The following is a 21,121-nucleotide window of genomic DNA, read 5'->3' on the forward strand; positions in this document are numbered from 1 at the left end:
TCTTTAGTAATTTGATATATCAGCTTTATAATGCACATAGATTTTTACATGTTGTTCTAGAATTTCTATTATATATATATTTTAATTTTACTTTTTAAGCTTTTAAAATTAAAAACAAAGACAAAAACATACACATTAGCCTAGGCCTACACATATATGCAGTCTGTCCTTGATGAAAACACACATACATGCACACACAATATACACATATACACACAAACACATATGTGCGTATTTAGTATGTCAAATAATTTTTAACAGAAGCTCAGCAAACAAATGCTCACCTCCTTTATTCTGCTTTGTGTTTTTACTGTCCTTTCACAGATTTGTTAGGTTCCTTTTCCCTAAAGCCCTCTACCTATCCCCATGCACAGTGAACACACTCTATTGCTATTGATTGTTTTATTATCTATATTCTCTACTTCAGTGGTTTCCAAACTTTACCATGCATCAGACTCACATGGAGGGTCAGTTAAAACCTAGATGGCTAGGTTCCACACCCAGCATTTCTGATTCAATAGGTCTGGATTGGGGCCTCATAATTTGCATGTTTAAAAACTTCCGAGGTGATTTTGATGCTACTAGTCCAGGGACTCTACTTACAGAATCATGGATTTAGAGCTTCCCCCGCAAAGTGTCATTTGAAAATGAATTGCAATTTTCCATACCAATGAGAAATTTGAGGTCATTCCAAGATGAAGGCTGTTGAAAGCTACTGTATTTTCTACTTCCATCAATAAGTGTGTCAAGTTTGAGAACCATTGTCCTATATTTTAGATGGCTTCAGGAGCTGAAGGAAAATAAATTTGTACCAGTTGCTAGCCCCCAGCTTTCTTTTTTGGTGTGTCTAAATTATAAGAGACACACTCAAGCAGACCTCCTGTTCCATATATATTTTTGCTATACACGCACACGCGCGCACACACACACACACACACACACATATCTTCTGGGCATCAATTTGTTCACCTCAGATTAGGCTAGAAATCAGTGGTTCTCAGCTTTCGGTTGCTCATTAAAATTATCTGGCATGCTTCTAAAAATGTACGCATGCTGAAGCACCACTTCCAAGCCATCTGGAGGGAATCCTGGCAGCATTAAGAAAAAATTCCCAGATGAGTGTAACACGCAGCCTAGGTTGAGAACCACTTGGTGAGATGATGTCTCTGGGCTTTTCTAGCTCTAACTGGTGGAGTTTTGAGACTGTGGGATGCTGATTGGAACAAGGAGTCCTCTGATGTGCGGGACATTTTGACAGTATATATGGCTTCTATTTCATTCTGGTAATGATTATTTTTTCCTTATTCCTCTTTTTTTTTTCTCCATTGTGACCCTCTTACTGTGTGGCAAAACATTTTAATTTGGTTACACCCCCAGAGAGTCATGATCTAATTTAGATAAAAGAGTTTCTAAAATAAAGACATCAGAATTTGTTAAAGTGGGCCTCAGAGGGGCCGAATAAGAACAAGCTGGTAAAAATCAGGCAGAACATGGAGAGGTTTTGATTAGCACTTCTTGGGTAACCTTCAGGGAAAGAAGAAAGTTCTCAGTTTAACGTCGACACTAAAATCTATCGCCAAACACAGACACTTCTGAATTATGACATCTTCAGTTCTGCATAAACCTGAAAGTGAATGAAGGAGAACTAATATGCTGCTGGAGTGCTTGTATCTGACAGAGGTGGGAAGGAGGATACTGTGCTGTGTGTAGGGCTGTCAGGGTGCTAAGAGCAAAAGACAACTCGTCGAGGCCTCTGCAGGGGCATTTTAATTTCTGAACCTAATTAGATACCGGTATTTAAATTTACCTACTTAAATACCAACTGCAGAAGATCTGAAATAAATATACAACTACTCTGCAATAGTTATAGGGAAGATGATAACCTAACTGTGGTAATTAGAAATGGAGAAAATGTTCAAGCTACATATAAATTCTCAGCTATATATCCTGATTTGGTAGCAACAAACACTGTACCCAGTATTCATGTTTATACACACAATGTTTATTTTCTGTTTGTATAAATGTATAGGGGATCTAAATTTAATGCACACACAATAGTTTTAAAAATGAATTGTATGTATGAGAAAAGAGAGAAGGTGTTTCTTTTTTTTTTTTTTAAGACAGAGGAGGAATTTCATATTGCTAAACAGATACAAATTCATTAAAGGAAGCACATAGTTCAATGTAACTGTAATTCTGGACACATATTGATCTTAAATTAAGAAGTAGATAAACTCTATCTAATTCATAATCCTTCCTCTTCAATATTTTGCACTTCTATATGATTGGATATTCAACAAACTAGAAATTATCAAGGAAAAGATAAATGTAGCACAATATAGCCTCATAACATGTAAATACTGACCCATATCTGAATGAGCATCATACTTCCATCTATTTTTGCTAGAAATTTTCTGAGATTAGAAAATTCCTGGTTGATATTCAAATCTACTTTAATATGGTTTTTAAAGCAATGTCTATTTTTCTTAGTTTCTATCTAAAGGCACCACTTGTTAAATAATTGGCCCTCAGAATACATGCTATTTCTAAAAATTGGAGTGACATGTTTAGCTAAATTAGAAACTAATTAATCAATCCATTTGGTTTTGGTCATGTAAGATAATTTGCCAATAAAGATAATCAGTATTATTGATGATACTGTCATTTCATCCCTGGAAAGATTATCTCCCAAACTGAAAACAACCAGGAAAAAAAAAAAAAAAACCTGCTAAGAACAAGGCATATCTTTAAAATATATAAAGAAAAGACAAAATGCCATTTCTACAATTTTTTCAAGTTATTTTTCATAAGTTGTGTGTGTGTCAGTGTCTTAATTCATTTTTTATCCATTCAAAGTACAAATTACTGAGCTAAAATGCTGTATAAAATAATACTAAACATTTATAACATAAAATGTGGCGTCATAAACAATTTTTCTTCTCTTTGTTGGAGAAATGCTTACTCTGTAAAGCACAGTAGCATAGGGTATATCTGAATATCTACTGACAACTGCAGTGATAAAAAGTATTCATATCAAGGAAATAAATTAGTTTGAAAACATTGAATTATGCCAGTAATGTATTCATTTGCAAAGCACATACCATTTTCCTCATTTTATGATCCTATAAATAAAGAGAGCCATTTTACCTTTTTCAAGTCTGACCACTCCAAATAGAAAGAAAAGTTGGAAGCAAGATGTCCTGACTCTATGTTGAGTAGTCCCAAGGAACTCAGCTTTGGCAGGTTACCAACAAAGTTCACACCTATATTTCCTACCAACTCAGATTTTATTAAAATCAACAGGAGAATGGTTGGTCTTTGTTCTGACAAGACTTAGCAAAACAAAGGCAAAAACATAAGAGAATAAATCTGAACTTTCTTAAGAGTCTGTTACCTCTTAGAAATGAATGCTTCATTCGGTTGCTTAGTGTAACCTTTCTCACCTGAATACTGAAGACTGAACAGCTTATCTTTCACCTGTAGAACAATAGAATGTCAGTCTCATTTTTGTACAGAAAAAATAATAGGGACAAGTAACCGAATAAGTAACAAAAGCTGAAAAAAATCTATTACTGAGTGAATATAAATCTAGGACCAACAGGTAGAAAACGTGAGTCTGATTAAATATTGGATATTAAATATTAAATGTGATAAAGAACTTTCTCACATTTAGAGACTCTGAAAAGAAAAAGGTTGCCCCAGGAAACACTACGTTCAAGGATGTGATAGATGATAACGTGTGCTACTGTTCCAAGGGTTTGCCAAGAGCCAATGGGAAAGTGACCTAGACGATGCGTGACTCTATAAACTCAGTCTTCCCAATGACTAAATTGTCTGAAAGATTAAGGTGAAGGGAAGTGTAATTTTTTTCTCTAAATAAATGTTGAGAGCAAAGCTACTCATTAAAATCTAATTTTACTCAAAAATTTTATTTATAATGCACATTTTTCTTAGTTATGAAATTTCAGGTTCCTCTGAAGATACACACATGAAACTGGGGAAACAGGAAATCTAAATGTTTTATGATACCACTCCCCTAGATTCACGTTCAGCTGCCTTGCTTGGTTGTATCTGCATTTGAATGACATATTGCAGAAGTAAATTACACTTCTTGCAGTTTGTGCTTCCATAAACCCTTAGTTACCAACCTCAACAGGGCTTTCACCCACATTTATCTATCTTACTATGTTTAGCATTGCTGGACTTAGCAAAAACATACAGGATGTCCAGCCTAGTTAAATTTGAATTTCAGGTAAACAATGAATACTTCTTTAGCATGAGTACATCCCAGTGAAAAATTCTTTGTAGTTTATTTGAAACTTCACTGGATGTTTGATCTTGCAACCAACTCCCTTACTCTGAACAGATGACCTTAGAAGGCCATCAAATAGAAACATTTAAAATCTATAGACCTGCGTATATCCACATTTTTAATTTTTCTCTTTTACTTCTATTGCAAAAAAAGTCATACCTATTTTCCCTTCCATGGCCAATCTTTCCACTTTAGGTCCTATACCTTCCTACCTTCTCTGTGGGAATTTAATAAAGAACTGAGCCTCTCAATTTTCCAAATCTTCAACGGCTCTCTGTTTGACTCAAGGGTCCCCTAAATTGAAAACAAAAACAAAAAAGGCCTCTGAATTTACCTCTCCCTCCACTTTTCATACTCTCTCTTTTCTTTACAGACTCCTCAGTTTCTTTCTGCCTTTTTGGCTGTTCTGTTCCTTCCCTCCGTTGGCTTCTTTCCCCTTCCCGGGGAATATTAAATGCTGCTAGTTACAGAGTTCTTCAAGACCACATCTCAGTTTACAGAATTCCCATGGGGGATCTTGACAGTCACCACCTAGCTACTCAAGACTTCCTCATCTTAATCTAAATCAAGATCTCACCTCCGAACTCTAGACCTTGCCTATATCTCCCTCCTGAATATCTCTCTTTGGATATTTGTCTTGCACCTCAAACTCTCACGTCCCAAACTGAACTCATCCTCCCTTTTTAAATCTCTCTCTCAAACAATGTTCACTCTTGATAGTACATGGTGTGGTTACCTACTCAGTGTTCTAAATCAGAAACCTGAGAGTCGATTATGTGTATGTAATTTGTGACCAAATCTTGCTTGATTTAGTTTCAAAAATTTTTAAAAATTCATCCACCTCTTTTTATTCTCATAGCCACTGTCCTCTCTTCCTTGGGACACAGCCATGGCTTTCTAATTGATTTCTTTTGTCTTTGGTCTTGCATCCACCAATCTATTTTCCAAGAGCAGTCTAAGTGATTTTCCAAAACACAAGTCTGATAGTGTCATCCTTTTGCTTTAAAGGCCTGCAGAAACTTTATTTTTGTTGTTAGAACAAAGTCCAAATTCCTAACTATGGTTGATAAGGAAATCTATGATTTGATTCCCCCACCTCCACTCCCTGGCTCTCTACTAGGCTACAATGAAATCCTTGTATACCATATCTCACTCATCTCTGGGTGTTTAGACATGCCATATCATTTTCCTGGAACAGGTTACCCCTTCCTCTTTGCTTGGCTTACTCTTACTTCTCATTTGGATTTCTGCGTAGTTATTACTTCCTCAGGGAAATGCCCTAGTAGATGAAAGTTGTTCCTTTAGTTTCATTCACAGATTTTTTTTTTAACTTTTACCTGTTTACTTACTTGTCTTAGCAACTGAAATATAAGTTCATAAAGGATGACACCATCACTGTCTATTTCCAGCTTCTAAGACATTGTCTTGACACAGAACGAATTAAAAAATAAATAGTTATTTGCCATATAAATGGATAAATAAATGAAAACACAGATATGATGACAGAGCTAGAAGGGTTTGCTTTAGGCACAATTTCTTAATTAAAAAATGAGCTAATATCCAGAATCTACAAAGAACTTAAGCAAATTTACAAGAACAAACAAACAATCCTATCAAAAAGTGGCTGAAGGATATAAACAGACACTTCTCAAAATAAGAGATTTATGCAGCCAACAAACATGAAAAAAAGCTCATAATCACAGAAATGCAAATCAAAACCACAATGAGATACCATCTCACACCAGTTAGAATGGCGATCATTAAAAAGTCAGGAAACAACAGATGCTGGAGAGGATGTGGAGAAATAGAAACACTTTTACACTGTTGGTGGGAGTGTAAATTAGTTCAAACATTGTGGAAGACAGTGTGGAGATTCTTCAAGGATTTAGAACCAGAAATACCATTTGACCCAGCAATCCCATTACTGGGTATATACCCAAAGGATTATAAATCATTCTACTATCAAGACACATGAACATGTGTGTTTATTGTAGCACTGTTCACAATAGCAAAGAGTTGGAACCAACCCAAATGCCCATCAATGAGAGACTGGGAGAGGAAAACGTGGCACATATGTGCCATGGAATATTATGAAGCCATAAAAAAGGATGAGTTCATGTCCTTAGCAGGGACATGGATGAAGCTGGAAACCATCATTCTCAGCAAACTAACACAGGAACAGAAAACTAAACACCACATGTTCTCACTCATAAGTGGGAGTTGAACAATTAGAACACAAGGATAGAGAGGGGAACATCACACACCAGGGCCTGTTGCAGGGTGGGGGGCTAGGGGAGGGATGGCATTAGAAGAAATACCTAATGTAGATGACAGGTTGATGGGTGCAGCAAACCACCATGGCACGTGTACACCTATGTAACAAACCTGCACGTTCTGCACATGTATCCCGGAACTTAAAGTATAATTTAAAAAATGAGAATATGCATAACATATATGAAAGCTATAGCATAATGGTACAAAGCATAACCTCAAATTCACCATCCAACTCAAGCTGGAGCTAGAACATTCCCAGGAGTTATCACTTACCTTTGGGCTCTTCCTCTTTTAAAGAAACCATTAGTGGAATTCAATGTTCCTTACTTGTTTTACCCTGTAACACCAAATTCCCATTATTGTCTCCATGGTTTCTGCAAGTCTACTCTGTTAGCATTCACTGATTAGGAAGCTGTCCCAAAAGGTCTGTTTGAGCACTGCCTGAATTGTTCTGAGTATTGTGGAGGGCACAAAACAGATGTAAGACAGGACTCCAGTGCTCAAGGAACTTTTTCTATAGGGAAAAGAGAGCTAACACACATAAAAGTAGAGAATATATGACACTGACTAGAAGAATTATGAGATTTCCAAGAAAGAAAAGATCACTGTGGACCAGACTGGCTTAGAAAACCTTTATAAAGGAGGATAAAAATGAAGTGCATATTGAAGCATGCCTAAATATGAGCATTTGGAGACGAAGAGTGAGACATTTAAGAGGGAAAGAACTACATTTGGTGGTGGTGTAGTTGAGCATTACTGTTTTGTTTCACTTATTTTTCTTGCTCATAATTCTTTTTTCACTTCTTCTGGTACTACTGCAGTTCTTTTTGCTGTTGAAATTTCCTTTTCCCAATTCATAAGATTTAGAGGGGTTGCCGATGGCTACATTTTAAATCCAGCCTTCCTATTCAAGGACTTGGTCCAAGTACAAAACCCCATGCTCCTGGTGACAGTGATTGACTCAAAGATGGGTATGTGACCCAGGGCAGGCTAATTTTATGCCTTCCCTGGGATTTCATGTATAAGTGCTTGAAAAGAACATTTCTCTTTTCTGTTAGGCCACTGCTGATAAAATGTAAGCCTGAAGCTACGTCTGGCCAGACTATCTCTTCCCTCTTCTAAATATAGGAAATTTGCCTGCAGTTGGAGGAAATGACTCCTCACAGAGAAGGAGAGAGAGAGTGAGAGAACCACATTGTTTCTGGAGTTCCCGAAGCGATCTGTATACATTGTTTTACTGTTCGTGTGGTTAACATACCCCTTTCTTGTTTAAGCTCAGTTGAATTGATTTCTGTTGATTTTATCCCATTAGAAAAGTACTTAACAAAACAGCTAGTGGGCTAAAAAGTGGATGTGGTGGAGATGGAAAGTGTGGAGAAGGACTGGAATGGAACACTGGAATTGAGAAAGAAAGCACAGATCAGACACCAATATCTGGAGGAAGAAATGACAGTACTTTGTTGGAGACTGGACACATCCCATATGGAAGGAATAAGATCAAAAATGGAAAATCCAGGAAATTTGTGGACTCACTGATAGAAATGGAAGTAGTTGAAATGAGGAAGTGGATTTGAATGGAAGCAATAACCAAACCATGACATTTGAGTTCCTGGCAGAGGTGGGACTTTGCCAGACTATGGTTTTGGTGACATAACCCATCCTATATTGGTCCAACAATGTGAAGTACAGGAATGGAACCTAGTCATGCTCTGTGTCATCATTCAAGGGAATATGATTAAAAACTACGGATATTTGGCTTTTCAAATACATTCTTTAGATTCTTTTCTCTCCTTTCTCTTCCTATCTAAAGCATGGGAATGATTTGTAGCCTAGATTAGTGTTTCTCAAAGTGTGGTTCCTGCATCAGAAGCTTCAGAATCACCTGGGAACATCTTAAAAATACAAGTTCATGAGCCTCACCCCAGAGTAAGGGCATCAGAAACTCTAAGGGTGGGTCCAGGAATCTGCATTTTAACAAGCCCTGCAGTTGACACTGATGTTCACTAAAGTTTTAGAACTGCTGGTGTAGAGTATTCTTTCCGTGTTGGCTCTACAGCAGGTGAGGCAATCCAACATACAGTGCTATGACTTTGCATCCTAAGAATTATTCCCTTAGAAAAGTACATTTTCCCTAAAGCTATTCATTCAAAAACTATGTGTTGAGAATGTGCTATCTGCCAGGCATTGTTCCAGATACTTTGGATTTTGCAGTGAACAAATTTGACACCGTTAATAATAATAATGCCTATATTTTAGCAATTAAAAGTTATGCTATGGAAGTGACTGCCAGGGGACCTGAGTGTTGGTTAGGAGGTCAGGAAGCTGTTCGTAAAGAAATGGCATTTAAACTGAGAAAGAATAGGAATTTCTCTGGAGAAGAGCCGAGGAGGTAAGGTAAAGCCGCTCTAGGTCCTGAAAGGGGTACGCCTGAATGCTTTCAGGGAATTGGAAACAGACCAACATGAAAAGGTCATGATTAATCATGGGTGGTGGAGCTAGAGAGGCAGATCTGATAGAGTGATCAACAGGGACTTGTAAATATTAAAGATTTTGCACCTTCTACTGAGGGCAATTTACAGGCCACAAAAATCATGGGCTAACATGATCTGATTCATGCTTGTTTACCTTTTTAATTAAATGCAATTCCTTTTTTAAAAAAGCAAATACTTTTCTACTGTACTGTGGAAATAACTGTGGGCCTAATAGTATGATGACTTAAATTCCCTCTAAGATATAATGGGCTGATAGAGATACTTTCTCTGAAAAAGGCTGTGATGAAGGAGGGAAACAGAATAGAGTGTGCCTGTGGGGACCAGATGCCAGGAACAGAAAAGGAAGGCTTATGAACTTCTTTCTTTTTGTGGTTGTGGCTGAGACTGCTCCTGCTAGTCAGACATAAGACTGCATGCCTGAGAGTGCGAGTTCACAGGCAATTGCTGCTTCTCTCAGGGGTTACTGTTTTGCCTACATAGAAGACCCTGGTGCTCAGGCTGTATCCATTTCTAGAGATCATATGTATCTTTTCTCCTACACAAGATCTTTTATAGTGATTAAATTCACTTTCCAGGCACCACTGCTACCTCCTTGAGAATAATTCCCAAATCTATATGTCCTTCCTGACCTTGAATAGATTTTCAATGTTTAATATCTTTAGTATCCTGTGCTAACACATTGTGTTAAAAAATGCACACATGCCATTGTTTAGTGTCAGGCTGTGTAGAGTTCACTAATTATTGAAAAATTATACATGCCCAACTCTGACTGCTCTTCCGCAGTTCAAGAGCATGTGTCATATTGTCTGCTGGAGAGCTGACCTTGGAATGTCATTGTAACCACAAATAGCTTGCCTGTAATTGAACTATGTCTTTCCTAAATCAACTTGCCTCTGTCTTCTGCCTCTTTTCATTAACATCAACATTTACTGTCGTCCCAAGTTCCAAGATTTGGAGTCATCCTTGACTCCTCTCTATCTTAGGCTCTCACCAAATCCTAACTCTGAGATTGTCCCCGTTCACTTGGTGGAATGGTAAATTGCCATTTGTTCTTCTCTTTCCTTATCCATTATTGTTCGAGTATTCTACTCAACATACAGGATACTTCCATCTCCTAAAGCTAGGTTCCTTTATCAGAGACACTGGTGACTATACTGTATGTGTGACTTCATTAAGCCTATTTTATTTAGAAAAGGTCTTTCTGTATATACACACACACACATACATACATATATATACACACACACATACATACATATATATACACACACACACACACATATATATGTATGAATAAACAGCTCTGAATATGTAAGTTTTCTTCAAAATGTCTTATTTTAAAGAATTATTTTTTTTATCAATGTATGCAAACTTTCCAATCTAGTCATATAAGTTCATGTAGAATTCATACATTCAGGTGTCAGTATTCCATCCCTGTGGTGCTAATGGTATTTCCCCCGCCTTGAGTTCTAATGTAAATTCTATTTTTCTCAGCCCCAGTCCCTCTTTAGGGGTTTTCTAGATCATCCCAGATCTCAGCAAATCTTCTTTCTTCAAATCCTGCAGTATTCCTCTTCTTACATTCATCCTGTACTATCTTATACACTTTTTTTTTTTTTTGAGTATGTGTTCAACCTCTGCCACTTAGATAATAAGCCACTTAAGGGAAGAATCAGGTCTTTTGCTACTTTGTATCCTCAGCATCTACTATAATATGCTGCCTGTAGCATTCGCTTAGTTGATATATTTTGATGGTAATCTTTAGCAGGCAATAATACCTATAGACTCATCTATCTCACTTTCATTAATAGAAGTCTAAGTTAAACATCCTGTCTGAAAATGTTTCTTCAGAGTCGTGCTTTTAAGTTAGGAGAACCAGTCATTATGACTTTAATTGCAAGCATTATTTTTCTCTCCAATTACCATTAATCCTACAACTAGCTTCTTTGACTGTCTTTCATTAGATTATGTTGGAAGTTAGATTTAGGGAATGACAACAGACGGTTGCAAGTGAGAAATTTTCCATTCAGACTAGAAAGAATGGTTTAGTCCATCCCCTAATTTTCAGCAAAGATACATATAAATCATAATCAAAAGATTATAAGAAATTTACATTTATAGATAAATTACATGGTGCCAGTTTCTTTGTAAATTTCCTTTAAGTCCTTCAGCACATTTCGCATGGCCCTGTACAGTTGAGCCGTCTCCACTTCTCCATCCTTCTCTCTACCACCCATCCCCCCATTCACCACAACCTAGCTGCAACAGCAAGCTTTATATTCCCTGAATTGCCAAGCTCCTTCCCACCTGCAGTGGCAGCCCCTGTTTGGATGATCTTTCCTGCTTATTTCCTGATCAGTTCCCATCATCCTTTGAGCCTTAGCCTGCTTGTCACTTACAAAAACTGGGAGTTTTTGTCTCATCTCCCACAGTAGGTTAAGTTCCCTTGCTATGTGCTTTCATAGTTCTTATCATGATTATAATTATATATCAACTGTAAATTAATTTGTTTTGGGTCTCTGTTCCACATTAAACTACAAGCTGCAAGATGTTAGAAACTATACAAATCTCATTCACTAAAATATTTTCAACCTCTAGAATAAAGCCCAATGCATAATAGATGCTTGAATACATAAATGAATGAGGATTTTATGAATGACTATCCGATAAAACTTTCAGAGAAACAAACCATTCTTATATTATTCACATGTAGAGTTTAATTCTTCTCATTCCTTCCCTGAATGGACATGAGCAGACTTCTCTGGGTCATGTAATTCACATGAGCATGCATATATATTTTATGAAGTAACTTCTGCTTTTATAAAAACAAAGCAAAACATACCAAGTATTGCGCAGTGAAAATCTTCATTTGCTCCCTTACAGAATCTAAACAGCTTAAATGATTAGGTATCATATGAAAATGTAAAAATATATTGTTTTGTTTGAAATTGTTTCATTTATGCACACTAGCATGGATATTCCTGTAATTCTTTTTATGTAAGGTTATTTTGAAAATGTATGCTGTTGGGTTAAAAGGAGCAAGAAAACTGTCTCATAGCTAAAAAATATCCACATGCTGAAACCTTTCAGTATATGTTTATCAGTAAAGTTAATGTGGTCCCCTTCCCTGCAGGCTCTTGCAACCCCACTGATATGTCCATGACCTGTTTCTGTGTCCTTTGAGTCTTCAGTTACCCTGCTGAGTTAGACAATTGGAGAACAAATTAAAGCCAACTGCAGAGAAGATTATTTTCTGATACAAAAATCTGACCTTAAAGAACTCAAGCCTTGAATATCTTTCTGTCAGGATGCCAGCAGTTCACCAAATTTGCATTGAAAAGTCTAACATTTCACACAGTCTCACTCTTAATTCCCCCACTATTACTGTCCTAACTAGAATGAGTGCAAGACTCACCTGAGTCGGCCCCCTTACCAGGAGAAATCATTATTCAGTTAAAAGGAAGGGGATATCTAATTGCACTTGGTAACAGCTTTCAAACCCATGTTTGTATCTGCATTATTCTTTTCATACCCACCTTTTCTCCTTTTATATCCAATCAGAAAAAGAACAGTGTAAATAAATGTTAAAGTTTTGAGGGTAGGTGTCAAACATGCACCTAACTCAATGCAAAAAGAACCATATTTGGATGACATCAAGTCTTTCTCTACAGTGACTGACCTGCATACTTCTAAATTATCAGACCCATCGTCATAGGTGGCAGGAGGCTTCCGAACAGGGTTATTCACCTGGAGCCCTGCATCATTCATGTCCTTGCTGCCTTCTGGAACTCCCAGCATTTCAGTGCTGGAATCTGTTTCGGAAAATGTCTTCTTTATTATTTCATTTTTCCTAAGACTTTGCAAGAGCTGAGGATCTCTGTGGTGATATCTACCTTTGCTCTTCTCATGATTCCTTGAGGATCTCTTAATTTCAGAGGATCCTTGAGTCAGAGAAGTGCTGCATTCTTGGCACCTTGTACCTTTTCCTCTGCGGAGACTTAAAGAGCAGCTCTCACATTCGATCAGCTCTTGTTGCTCTTTACCTTTGGATCCCAGATCAACAAGCTCAATTCCATTAGGAGTGGAAGACCCAGCTAAGTTTTCGCATGGCTTATTATTATTTCTCCTCCTTCTTCTTGACAGTCTGAATTTAACCTGGGCTCTTCTTTTTGCCTGAATCCAACGACTCTCATCTGTGGAAGATGAATCTGAAGAATCTGTGTAAAGCTCCCTCCATCTGGGGCTTGAGATTTGAAGGTGAAAGTCATTTTTTCTTCCTCTTATTTGTTCTTCTGCAGCATGCTCATATCTCTCAGAGGCTTTTCTCCTCCTCCTAGGTCTTTGTTTTACTGATTTCTTACCAGACTCCTTCCTAGCAGGGCTCAGCACCACGACAGGGGTGCAATACTCAAATGACTCTTCTGACATGTCATGCAAGATGGCAGATCTAGACAGAGCAGCAGGCAAAGGATGGGAAATGGGAATGGAGAGGAAAACCATGGAAAAACAGAGAGAGAGAATGATGAAAATGACAGCATGGACCAGAAGTAGATAAATAAAGAACAATTGAAGAAAATGAACTAAATGGAAAAAAAAATAGCCAGTATAAATTTTCTATGGACCATGTAAAGCAGAAGCAAGAGACACACATTCTCAGAACAAAAATCAAGAATACAAATACTGATCCAAAGAATATTGATTAAGATAATTTGTTCAGCACTTACCTGCAGATGTCCTGAGTGGATGGACAGACAGACAACCTTGACTGGCTCCTGGGAGCTGTCCCTGTTGTTGGGCTGCTTGCCTGGAGAAACAAGTTAGATAATTTGGCATCTTGGTTAAGGTAATACATGGTTGATATCTTGCTTTTTTTCCACATATTTAAAAAATTACAACAAACGTGGCTGCTGGTCATGTTGCTTATAATGCAGAACAGAGAATATAGGAAGTTAGAGGTTCGTTTTGCAAAAGTAAAACTTATTTGAGGAACCTGGAACAGCTGAGACGCTGTGCTATTTCGTTGTTACTTCATTTACGAGAGAGGAAGATGATTCCACAAGTTTCTATTCTATTTACTGTAATCATTTGAGTGAAATAGCTCAATTTGCTTTGGAAACAAATGAATAATACTTGAAGACCCTATGACATAAGGACTAAAGAACGATTCTGTGACAAGGATATTAACAGTCTGAGGAGTCTAATCAAATAGTTATTAGGTTGTTAGATACTTTCTGAAGCTAACATCAAGGCCCCATGAGACAAGATATTTGAAAATACTTTGTAACATTTAAAAGCCTGAATTTATTGCTATTAAAATTTCATTAATGAAACTAATAAAATATATCCCTTGCAACACTACTGACCTTTCATATCTTTAACCCTATAACCACACTAAGTCTGAGAGTAAGAATGCCTGAAACATCAGATTATTAGCATAAAGTTGAGTGCATTTCACTAAAGTCCTACCTTTGAAACACAGTATTTTCTTCATTCTATTTGACTTTAACCCGTTGTGTTTAACATAGATGATGATGATAAATAAAAACCTAGAATGTAGGGATAATTTTCTGTGTTCCAGACATTGTGCTGTAACTTTATTTACTGTCTCTTTAATCCTACAATAATCACACAAGTGGAAAGTAATAATAACTAACAGTTTTGAGTGGATAATATGTGCTTATCACTGTTCTAAGTCATTTCCATATATTCATTAATACTCACAATAAATCTTTGTGGTAAATACTATCACTACATACATGTTACAGTTGAAGAAACTGAAAAATTGGTGCTGCTTCTTACTAATAGGTGGCAAAGCTGAGATCTGGACCAGGAATTTGGCTCCACTATCTGTGGAGATCTGGGTCCAGATTCAGGCCTGCTTGACTGCGTAGATGAAACACACAATTTCATCACCAAGAAAATAACAGTAAAGGTAGAAATATTACCCCAATTTCAAAGTCATTCTAAAAATTCTCATATTAGAAATATATACTCACTATTCTGAAATCCAGAGAATGAGGAACAAATGCTAACTCAAGAGATCAGATAATATTTGAAGAGAAGGTATAGTAGGCTAAATAATGGTCCCCCAAAGATCTCAACATCCTAATCTTTGGATAGTAAATATTTTACCTTTTATGGTAAAAGGGACTCTGCAGATGTGATTAAGTTAACTATCTTGAGTTAAGGAGATTTATGCAAATTATACTGGTAAACCCAATGCAATCATTAGGATCCTTATGAGAGGGAGGCAGTAGAGTTAAGGTCAGAGAGAGAAGATGAAGAATATGAATAGAGGTAAGAAAGGAGGGAAGATACTACACTGATGGCTTTCAAGGTGAAAAAAGGGAACCCCGAGGAAGGTGGCATGGGGAAGCTTAAAAAGGTTAGAAAATGAGTTCTAGAGTTTCCAGAAGGAATTTAGCCCTACTAACATGTTGATTTTAGCCCAGTGGGATCCCTATTTGGTTTCTAACCTCTAGAATTATAAGATGACAAAGCCCCAGGGAAATGCAAATGCAGAGACTACTGGGTCCCAGGTCATGATGTATTCTGGTAGTGGCTCTGCTCTCAAAATGGTGCCATGTTGCAGCAGATTAGGTCCCAGGAGGTGGGAGGGGGGATCCCTATGACACTAGTTACAGGAAATTAATAAGGAGGTAACGATTCAGCTAATCTTAAGAGGCAAATAGGAATTATTTAAAAAGATTAAAAATATTCAAGGTAGAGGAAACCATTTGTTAAGAGACCTAAAGACACCACCAAAAAAACTCTTGGAACTGATAAACAGATTGAGTAAATTTGCAGGATACACATCAACATACAAAAGTCAATAGTATTTCCAAACCCCGCTGAAACAAAGTAGATGAGAAAGAAATCAAAAAAGAAATCACATTTATAATGGTGACCAAAAAAAACTCCACTTAGGAATGAATTTAACTGAGAAGGTGAAAGATCTCTACAACGAAAACTACAAAACAGTAATGAAAGAAATTGAAGAGGAATTAAAAAATGAAAAGATTCTGTGCTCACAGAATGGAAGAATTAATATTGTTGAAATGACCATACTATCCAAAGCCATCTACAGTTTCAATGCAAACTCTACCAAAATATCAAGGAAATTATCCGAAGAAATAGAAAAAACAATACCCAAATTCACACAGAACCACAAAAGAGCCAAAATAACCAAAGCGATGTTGAGCAAAAAGAACTAAGCTAGAGGCATCATACTACTTGACTTCAAAATGCACTACAAAGTCATAGTAATCAAAAGAGCATGGCATTGGTATAAAAACAGACACACAGAGCCATGGAACATAACAGGGAATTCAGAAATTATCCATGTATTTATAGCCAACTGATTTTCAACAAAGGTGCCAAGAACTCACATTGGAAAAAGGACATCTTCTTCAGTAAACAATGCTTAGTAAACTGGATATCCATATATAGAAGAATGAAATTAGACTTCTATCTTTCACTATATATAAAAATCAACTCAAAATGAATTAAAGACTTAAATATAGACCCAAAACTAAAAGACTATTAGAATAAACATGGAGAAATTGTTTCAGGACATTGATCTTTTAGAAAAGATTTTGTGGGAAAGACTTCAAAAGCACAGACAACAAAAAACAAAATAGACAAATGTGACTACATCAAACTAAAAAGCAAAGCTTTCTCCTTGCTTGTGCAAATGATTGTTTCCTCTGCACAACAAAGAAAACAATCAATGTAGTGAAGAGACAGTCTGTAGAATGGGAGAAAATATTTGCAAACCATACATCCAATGAGGAACTAATATACAGAATATACAAGGAACCTAAACAGCTTAACAGCAATAATAATAAGAATCTGATTGTAAAATGGGAAAATGATTTGAATAGACATTTCTCAAAATAAGACATACAAATGACCAATACATATATGAAAAAGTGCTCAATATCACTATAATTAGAGAACTGCAACTCAAAGCCACAGTGAGATATTATCTCACTATCCTTAGGATGTCTATTATCAAAAATATAGCAAATGGGCATGGTGGTGAATGCTTGTAGTCTGAGCTACTTGGGAGGATATGGTGGAGGCTTCCTTGAGCCAAGGTGTTTGAAGCTAGCCTAGGCAACATAGTGAGACCCCTGTCTGTTAAAACACACACACACACACACACACACACACACACACACACATACACACAAAAGTAACAAAACAAAATTCACCAGAATTTGTGAGGATGAAAACAAATGGAAACTCATACAGTCTGGTGTAACCTGATAGTGCCCAATAATGGGGTTCTGATGAAGAAAGCACATCTAACGTAGAGTAGAACAGGGATTTAATGTCAGCTTGCCAGAGAAGGAGACGCCTGTCCAACACAAGGTGAGTGTGAGTCAAGTGGGGGATGGCAGTCCAGGCAAGGACAAGGATGTGTCAAAAGACACAGTAGAGAGAAGACGTCTTGGTATGGGATCTACAGAAAGTTTGTAATGACTGGGAGAAAGGTGTTGAGTGAGGTAAGAAGTGGTACATAGTCAAGATGAAAAAGTAGATGGAGGTTTTGAATGTTACATTGACATGTTGGGTTGCATCCTGAAAAGAATGAAAAGTTACTGCAAGTATTCAGCAGCAAATAGAACTGATTAAATCTGGGTACTAGAAAGCTCACTTTGGCAGCTGAGAATTGGAAGGTTCAGAGTTGGCTGAAAGCAAAGAGCAGAGTTAGGATTCCACATATTCAGGATGCAGTGAGGATAGAGAAAAAGGATAGTTTGAGCAATCGAATCCCAACAGGTTGTTTTATTTTAAAATATGGTAAAAATAATTTGAAAGATCAACTGAAAAAGTGACACAGGAGAAAAGATCCAGGAAAATTATTTAATAAAACTCAGTAGGTTCCAGAAATGAGAGTACTTTTACCAGACATCTAAATGTAGTATGATTCTAGAAATTAACAGAATATGAACGTGGCACAGGGAAAGACACATCATTAGAACAGAACTGAGAGGCTAGGAATCTATCTGTCTATATGTATCTTTCTGTTTCTCGGTACAGACAAAGTTGCATTTCTAGTCAGTGGGAAAAGGTAGGTTATTAAAAAAATGGTGTTGAAAAAATGACTAGTCATTTGGAAGAATGCAAACCTGAGTCTACTGCTTACAGTAAAGTTTAGGCAAATGCAAGATTTAAATGCAGAAAAAAAAACCATCAAAGTATGAAAAAAAATTTATATTTAATTAATGCTTATAATATGGCAGAAAAATTCCTTTACTTATGATGATGTAAAACAAAATGTAATATAGGAAAACACAGATAAATATGATGATTAAAAAAATAAAAACTTCTAATTTATAAAAAGGAAACACACACACCCATATACCAAAACCATCCTGGACAAACCAGAATTCATAAATAATGCCATATTTTATTACCTATATGATAGCCAAATAGCTAATTTCTCCAGTATTTCGAGATCTTTCACAGATCAAGAAGGAAAAGTTGATCAGTTTTACAGAAAAATGAGCAAAACAGGTAAGTAGTTCACAGCAAGGGAATTATATATGGCCAAAAGCCCTGTGTAAAAAGATGATCAATCTCAATAAACAGATAAATGTAAATTCAATTAACAATGGTTTCCATGTTAACTTATCAGATCAGCACATTTTAAAGAGATTGATAATACCTAGTGTAACCGAGGTGGGGAAGCCATGCATTGCTATATATTGTTGAAGTAACTGTAAATTGGTACAACTTATTTGGAGAGATATTTGATAAAGTCTATTAAAATAAAAAAGTGCTGTAATCCCAGCACTTTGGGAGGGCAAGGCAGGTGAATCACGAGGTCAGGAGTTTGAGACCAGCCCAACCAACATGGTGAAACACCGTGTCTACTAAAAATACAAAAATTAGCTGGTCGTGGTGACACACACCTGTAATCCCAGCTACTCAGGAGGCTGAGGCAGGAGAATTGCTTCAATCCAGGAGGCGGAGCCTGCAGTGAGCTGAGATTGCACCACGGCACTCCAGCCTGGGTGACAGAACAAGACTCTGTCTCAAAAAAAAAAAAAAAATTATATGCCATTAAAGTTGGAAATTCTACTTATGGGAATTAATTTTGCTGAAACATTTTTACAATTGTACAAAGATGTATTTACAAGATTGTTCATTACAGCATTATCTGTAATAGCAAGAGGTTGGAAACTACCTGTGTTAATTAATTATTTACAATGAAATACATAAGCCATAAAAAGAATGAGGTACACCACACACACACACAGACACAGACACAGACACACACACACACACACACTTATAGAATATATTTTTCTATATGTTGTTAGGGTAAATAGTGCTTTATTGATAACTGTTTGTGTATGCACAGAAAAAATTTGGAATGGTACACATCTAGCCATTAGCAGTGATTATGTCTGTGAGGTGGGATCATTGGAAATCTTTATTTCTCAGGCTATATAATTTGTAATGTTTAAAATTTCTTATTTAATAATGAGAAAAGTAAGTCCTTAGTTATGTTGATAATGTCATAAATGACAACTACTAACATCAAGAAACAAGATTTGTGTTTTGTTCTCCATTATTTAAGTGATAAACTCTTTGCTTAAAGTCTTTGAGTTCCACTTCACCTTTCAATTAAAGGTAGTCAATAATAACATCAACATAAAAGGATTGTGAGGATAATAGCATGAAATCATTGATCTGATAACTGTTTTGTAGAGTGTCTAAGAGTTGTAATAGGACACTATTCTTGAAATACTATAATTCTTTTTACTAATTCTCAGTAAGTCATTTTTTCTCCCCACACATGAACTCAATGGTATTCTCCTGTTCAGAAGGAAGACATGTAACAGTCTTAGACCAGTAACTCTCAATCCTGGCTAAAAATCAGAATTGCTGGGAAGTTTTTTAAAAATACCTTTGCCCAGGTTGATCCTCAAATCTCTGAGGATTGGACCTGCGGCACAGCACCTGGATGTTAGTATCCTTAAAAGCTGCTCCAGTGACTGTGACGTCCATCCAGAGTTAGGAACCACCGGTTTAGTTAGATTAAAGGAGATCCTATCCTACTTAGAATTTTGTATTAGGTTTTTTTCCCCTGAGATTTCAGTGAGAGAATATTTGTGAAAGCTTGATTTTTTTTAAACAAAGAAAACTGTTTTCTAAATTCCCAATTTTTGCTTTATATTTCTATAAAAGATCTTGGAGTTCTGGGTATAATTTTACTACAATCTATAGCAAAAGGAGACAGAAGGCATGACTGAAGAAAAATTTGCAGCATACAGGAAGACTGGGTCACTGCTTACCAGCACTTGCTGCTGAAGAGCAGGACAGGAGGAGAAAAACAAAGAGTGAAATTCCACTGCCTTTAGTCTCCATTTATCCACTCTGGGTTGAATGTGGTTTGGGCAGAGGGTGTCAGCGTAGAGAAGGGTATCGGGAAGACTCACCAGGATATTTCTGGGGGGAAAACTAAGAGCATGACTCTTGTTCCTCCCTTCCTGGGAGGACTATGTGCCTTTCAGGCCAGCTTCTCAGCCAGCATGGGCAGTGCCTATTGTGGCACCAGTGTTTTAGGGTAGGAGTGACTGAGGCAGATGGACCTGAGATAGTTCCCCCCGGTCCCCAGCCTAATGGGGGTTTAGAAAATCTAGACATTTTCTTCTGCCTTTCTGGGTTGTGTAAAAGGCAGCTGAGATTGCTTGCCCGGGAAAGTAACCAGGGGTCACCAGAGTTAAAGTTAATGTGACTTTATAACAGAAAGCCACAGAAACCACTACCCGGCCGAGACACTTGGCATTGTCAGTGACAGATGAAATGGGCTGGAAGGCCAGGGCCTGGCTTGACTATGACAAGAGAGCTGGCCACCAGGTCCACCAGCCAGGAGCACCCTAGCAACAGGTCTGGGAAAAACCTGGAGGGCAGAACTCTAAACAGAAGTCGCTGACCCAGTGTGTCAGAAAATGGAAAGGCAATGGGAAGAAACCCTAAAATACTGAATGTGATTAGCTTCTAAACTGGTAGAAACAGATCTTTT

At 37.0% G+C, this 21,121-nt stretch overlaps 1 protein-coding gene across 2 annotated transcripts in view; it reads right to left on the reverse strand.

Moving 5' to 3' along the window:
- Positions 1-21,121, reverse strand: part of MARCH1 (membrane-associated ring finger (C3HC4) 1, E3 ubiquitin protein ligase) — a 594,955-nt gene that overhangs the window by 84,924 nt on the left and 488,910 nt on the right. Inside the window, exons 3-4 of one of the 2 annotated variants that reach the window (XM_011983988.1) lie at positions 13,803-13,882; positions 12,758-13,525 (exon numbers count right to left, since the gene is read on the reverse strand). In XM_011983988.1, the coding sequence (XP_011839378.1) occupies positions 12,758-13,506 (749 nt within the window). In that variant the 5' untranslated portion in view covers positions 13,507-13,525; positions 13,803-13,882. The remainder of the gene's footprint in view (positions 1-12,757; positions 13,526-13,802; positions 13,883-21,121) is intronic. The other variant, XM_011983989.1, reaches the window with a different exon arrangement.

Source organism: Mandrillus leucophaeus, unplaced genomic scaffold, assembly GCF_000951045.1.
Source record: "Mandrillus leucophaeus isolate KB7577 unplaced genomic scaffold, Mleu.le_1.0 Scaffold259, whole genome shotgun sequence".
Taxonomy (NCBI): domain Eukaryota; kingdom Metazoa; phylum Chordata; class Mammalia; order Primates; family Cercopithecidae; genus Mandrillus; species Mandrillus leucophaeus.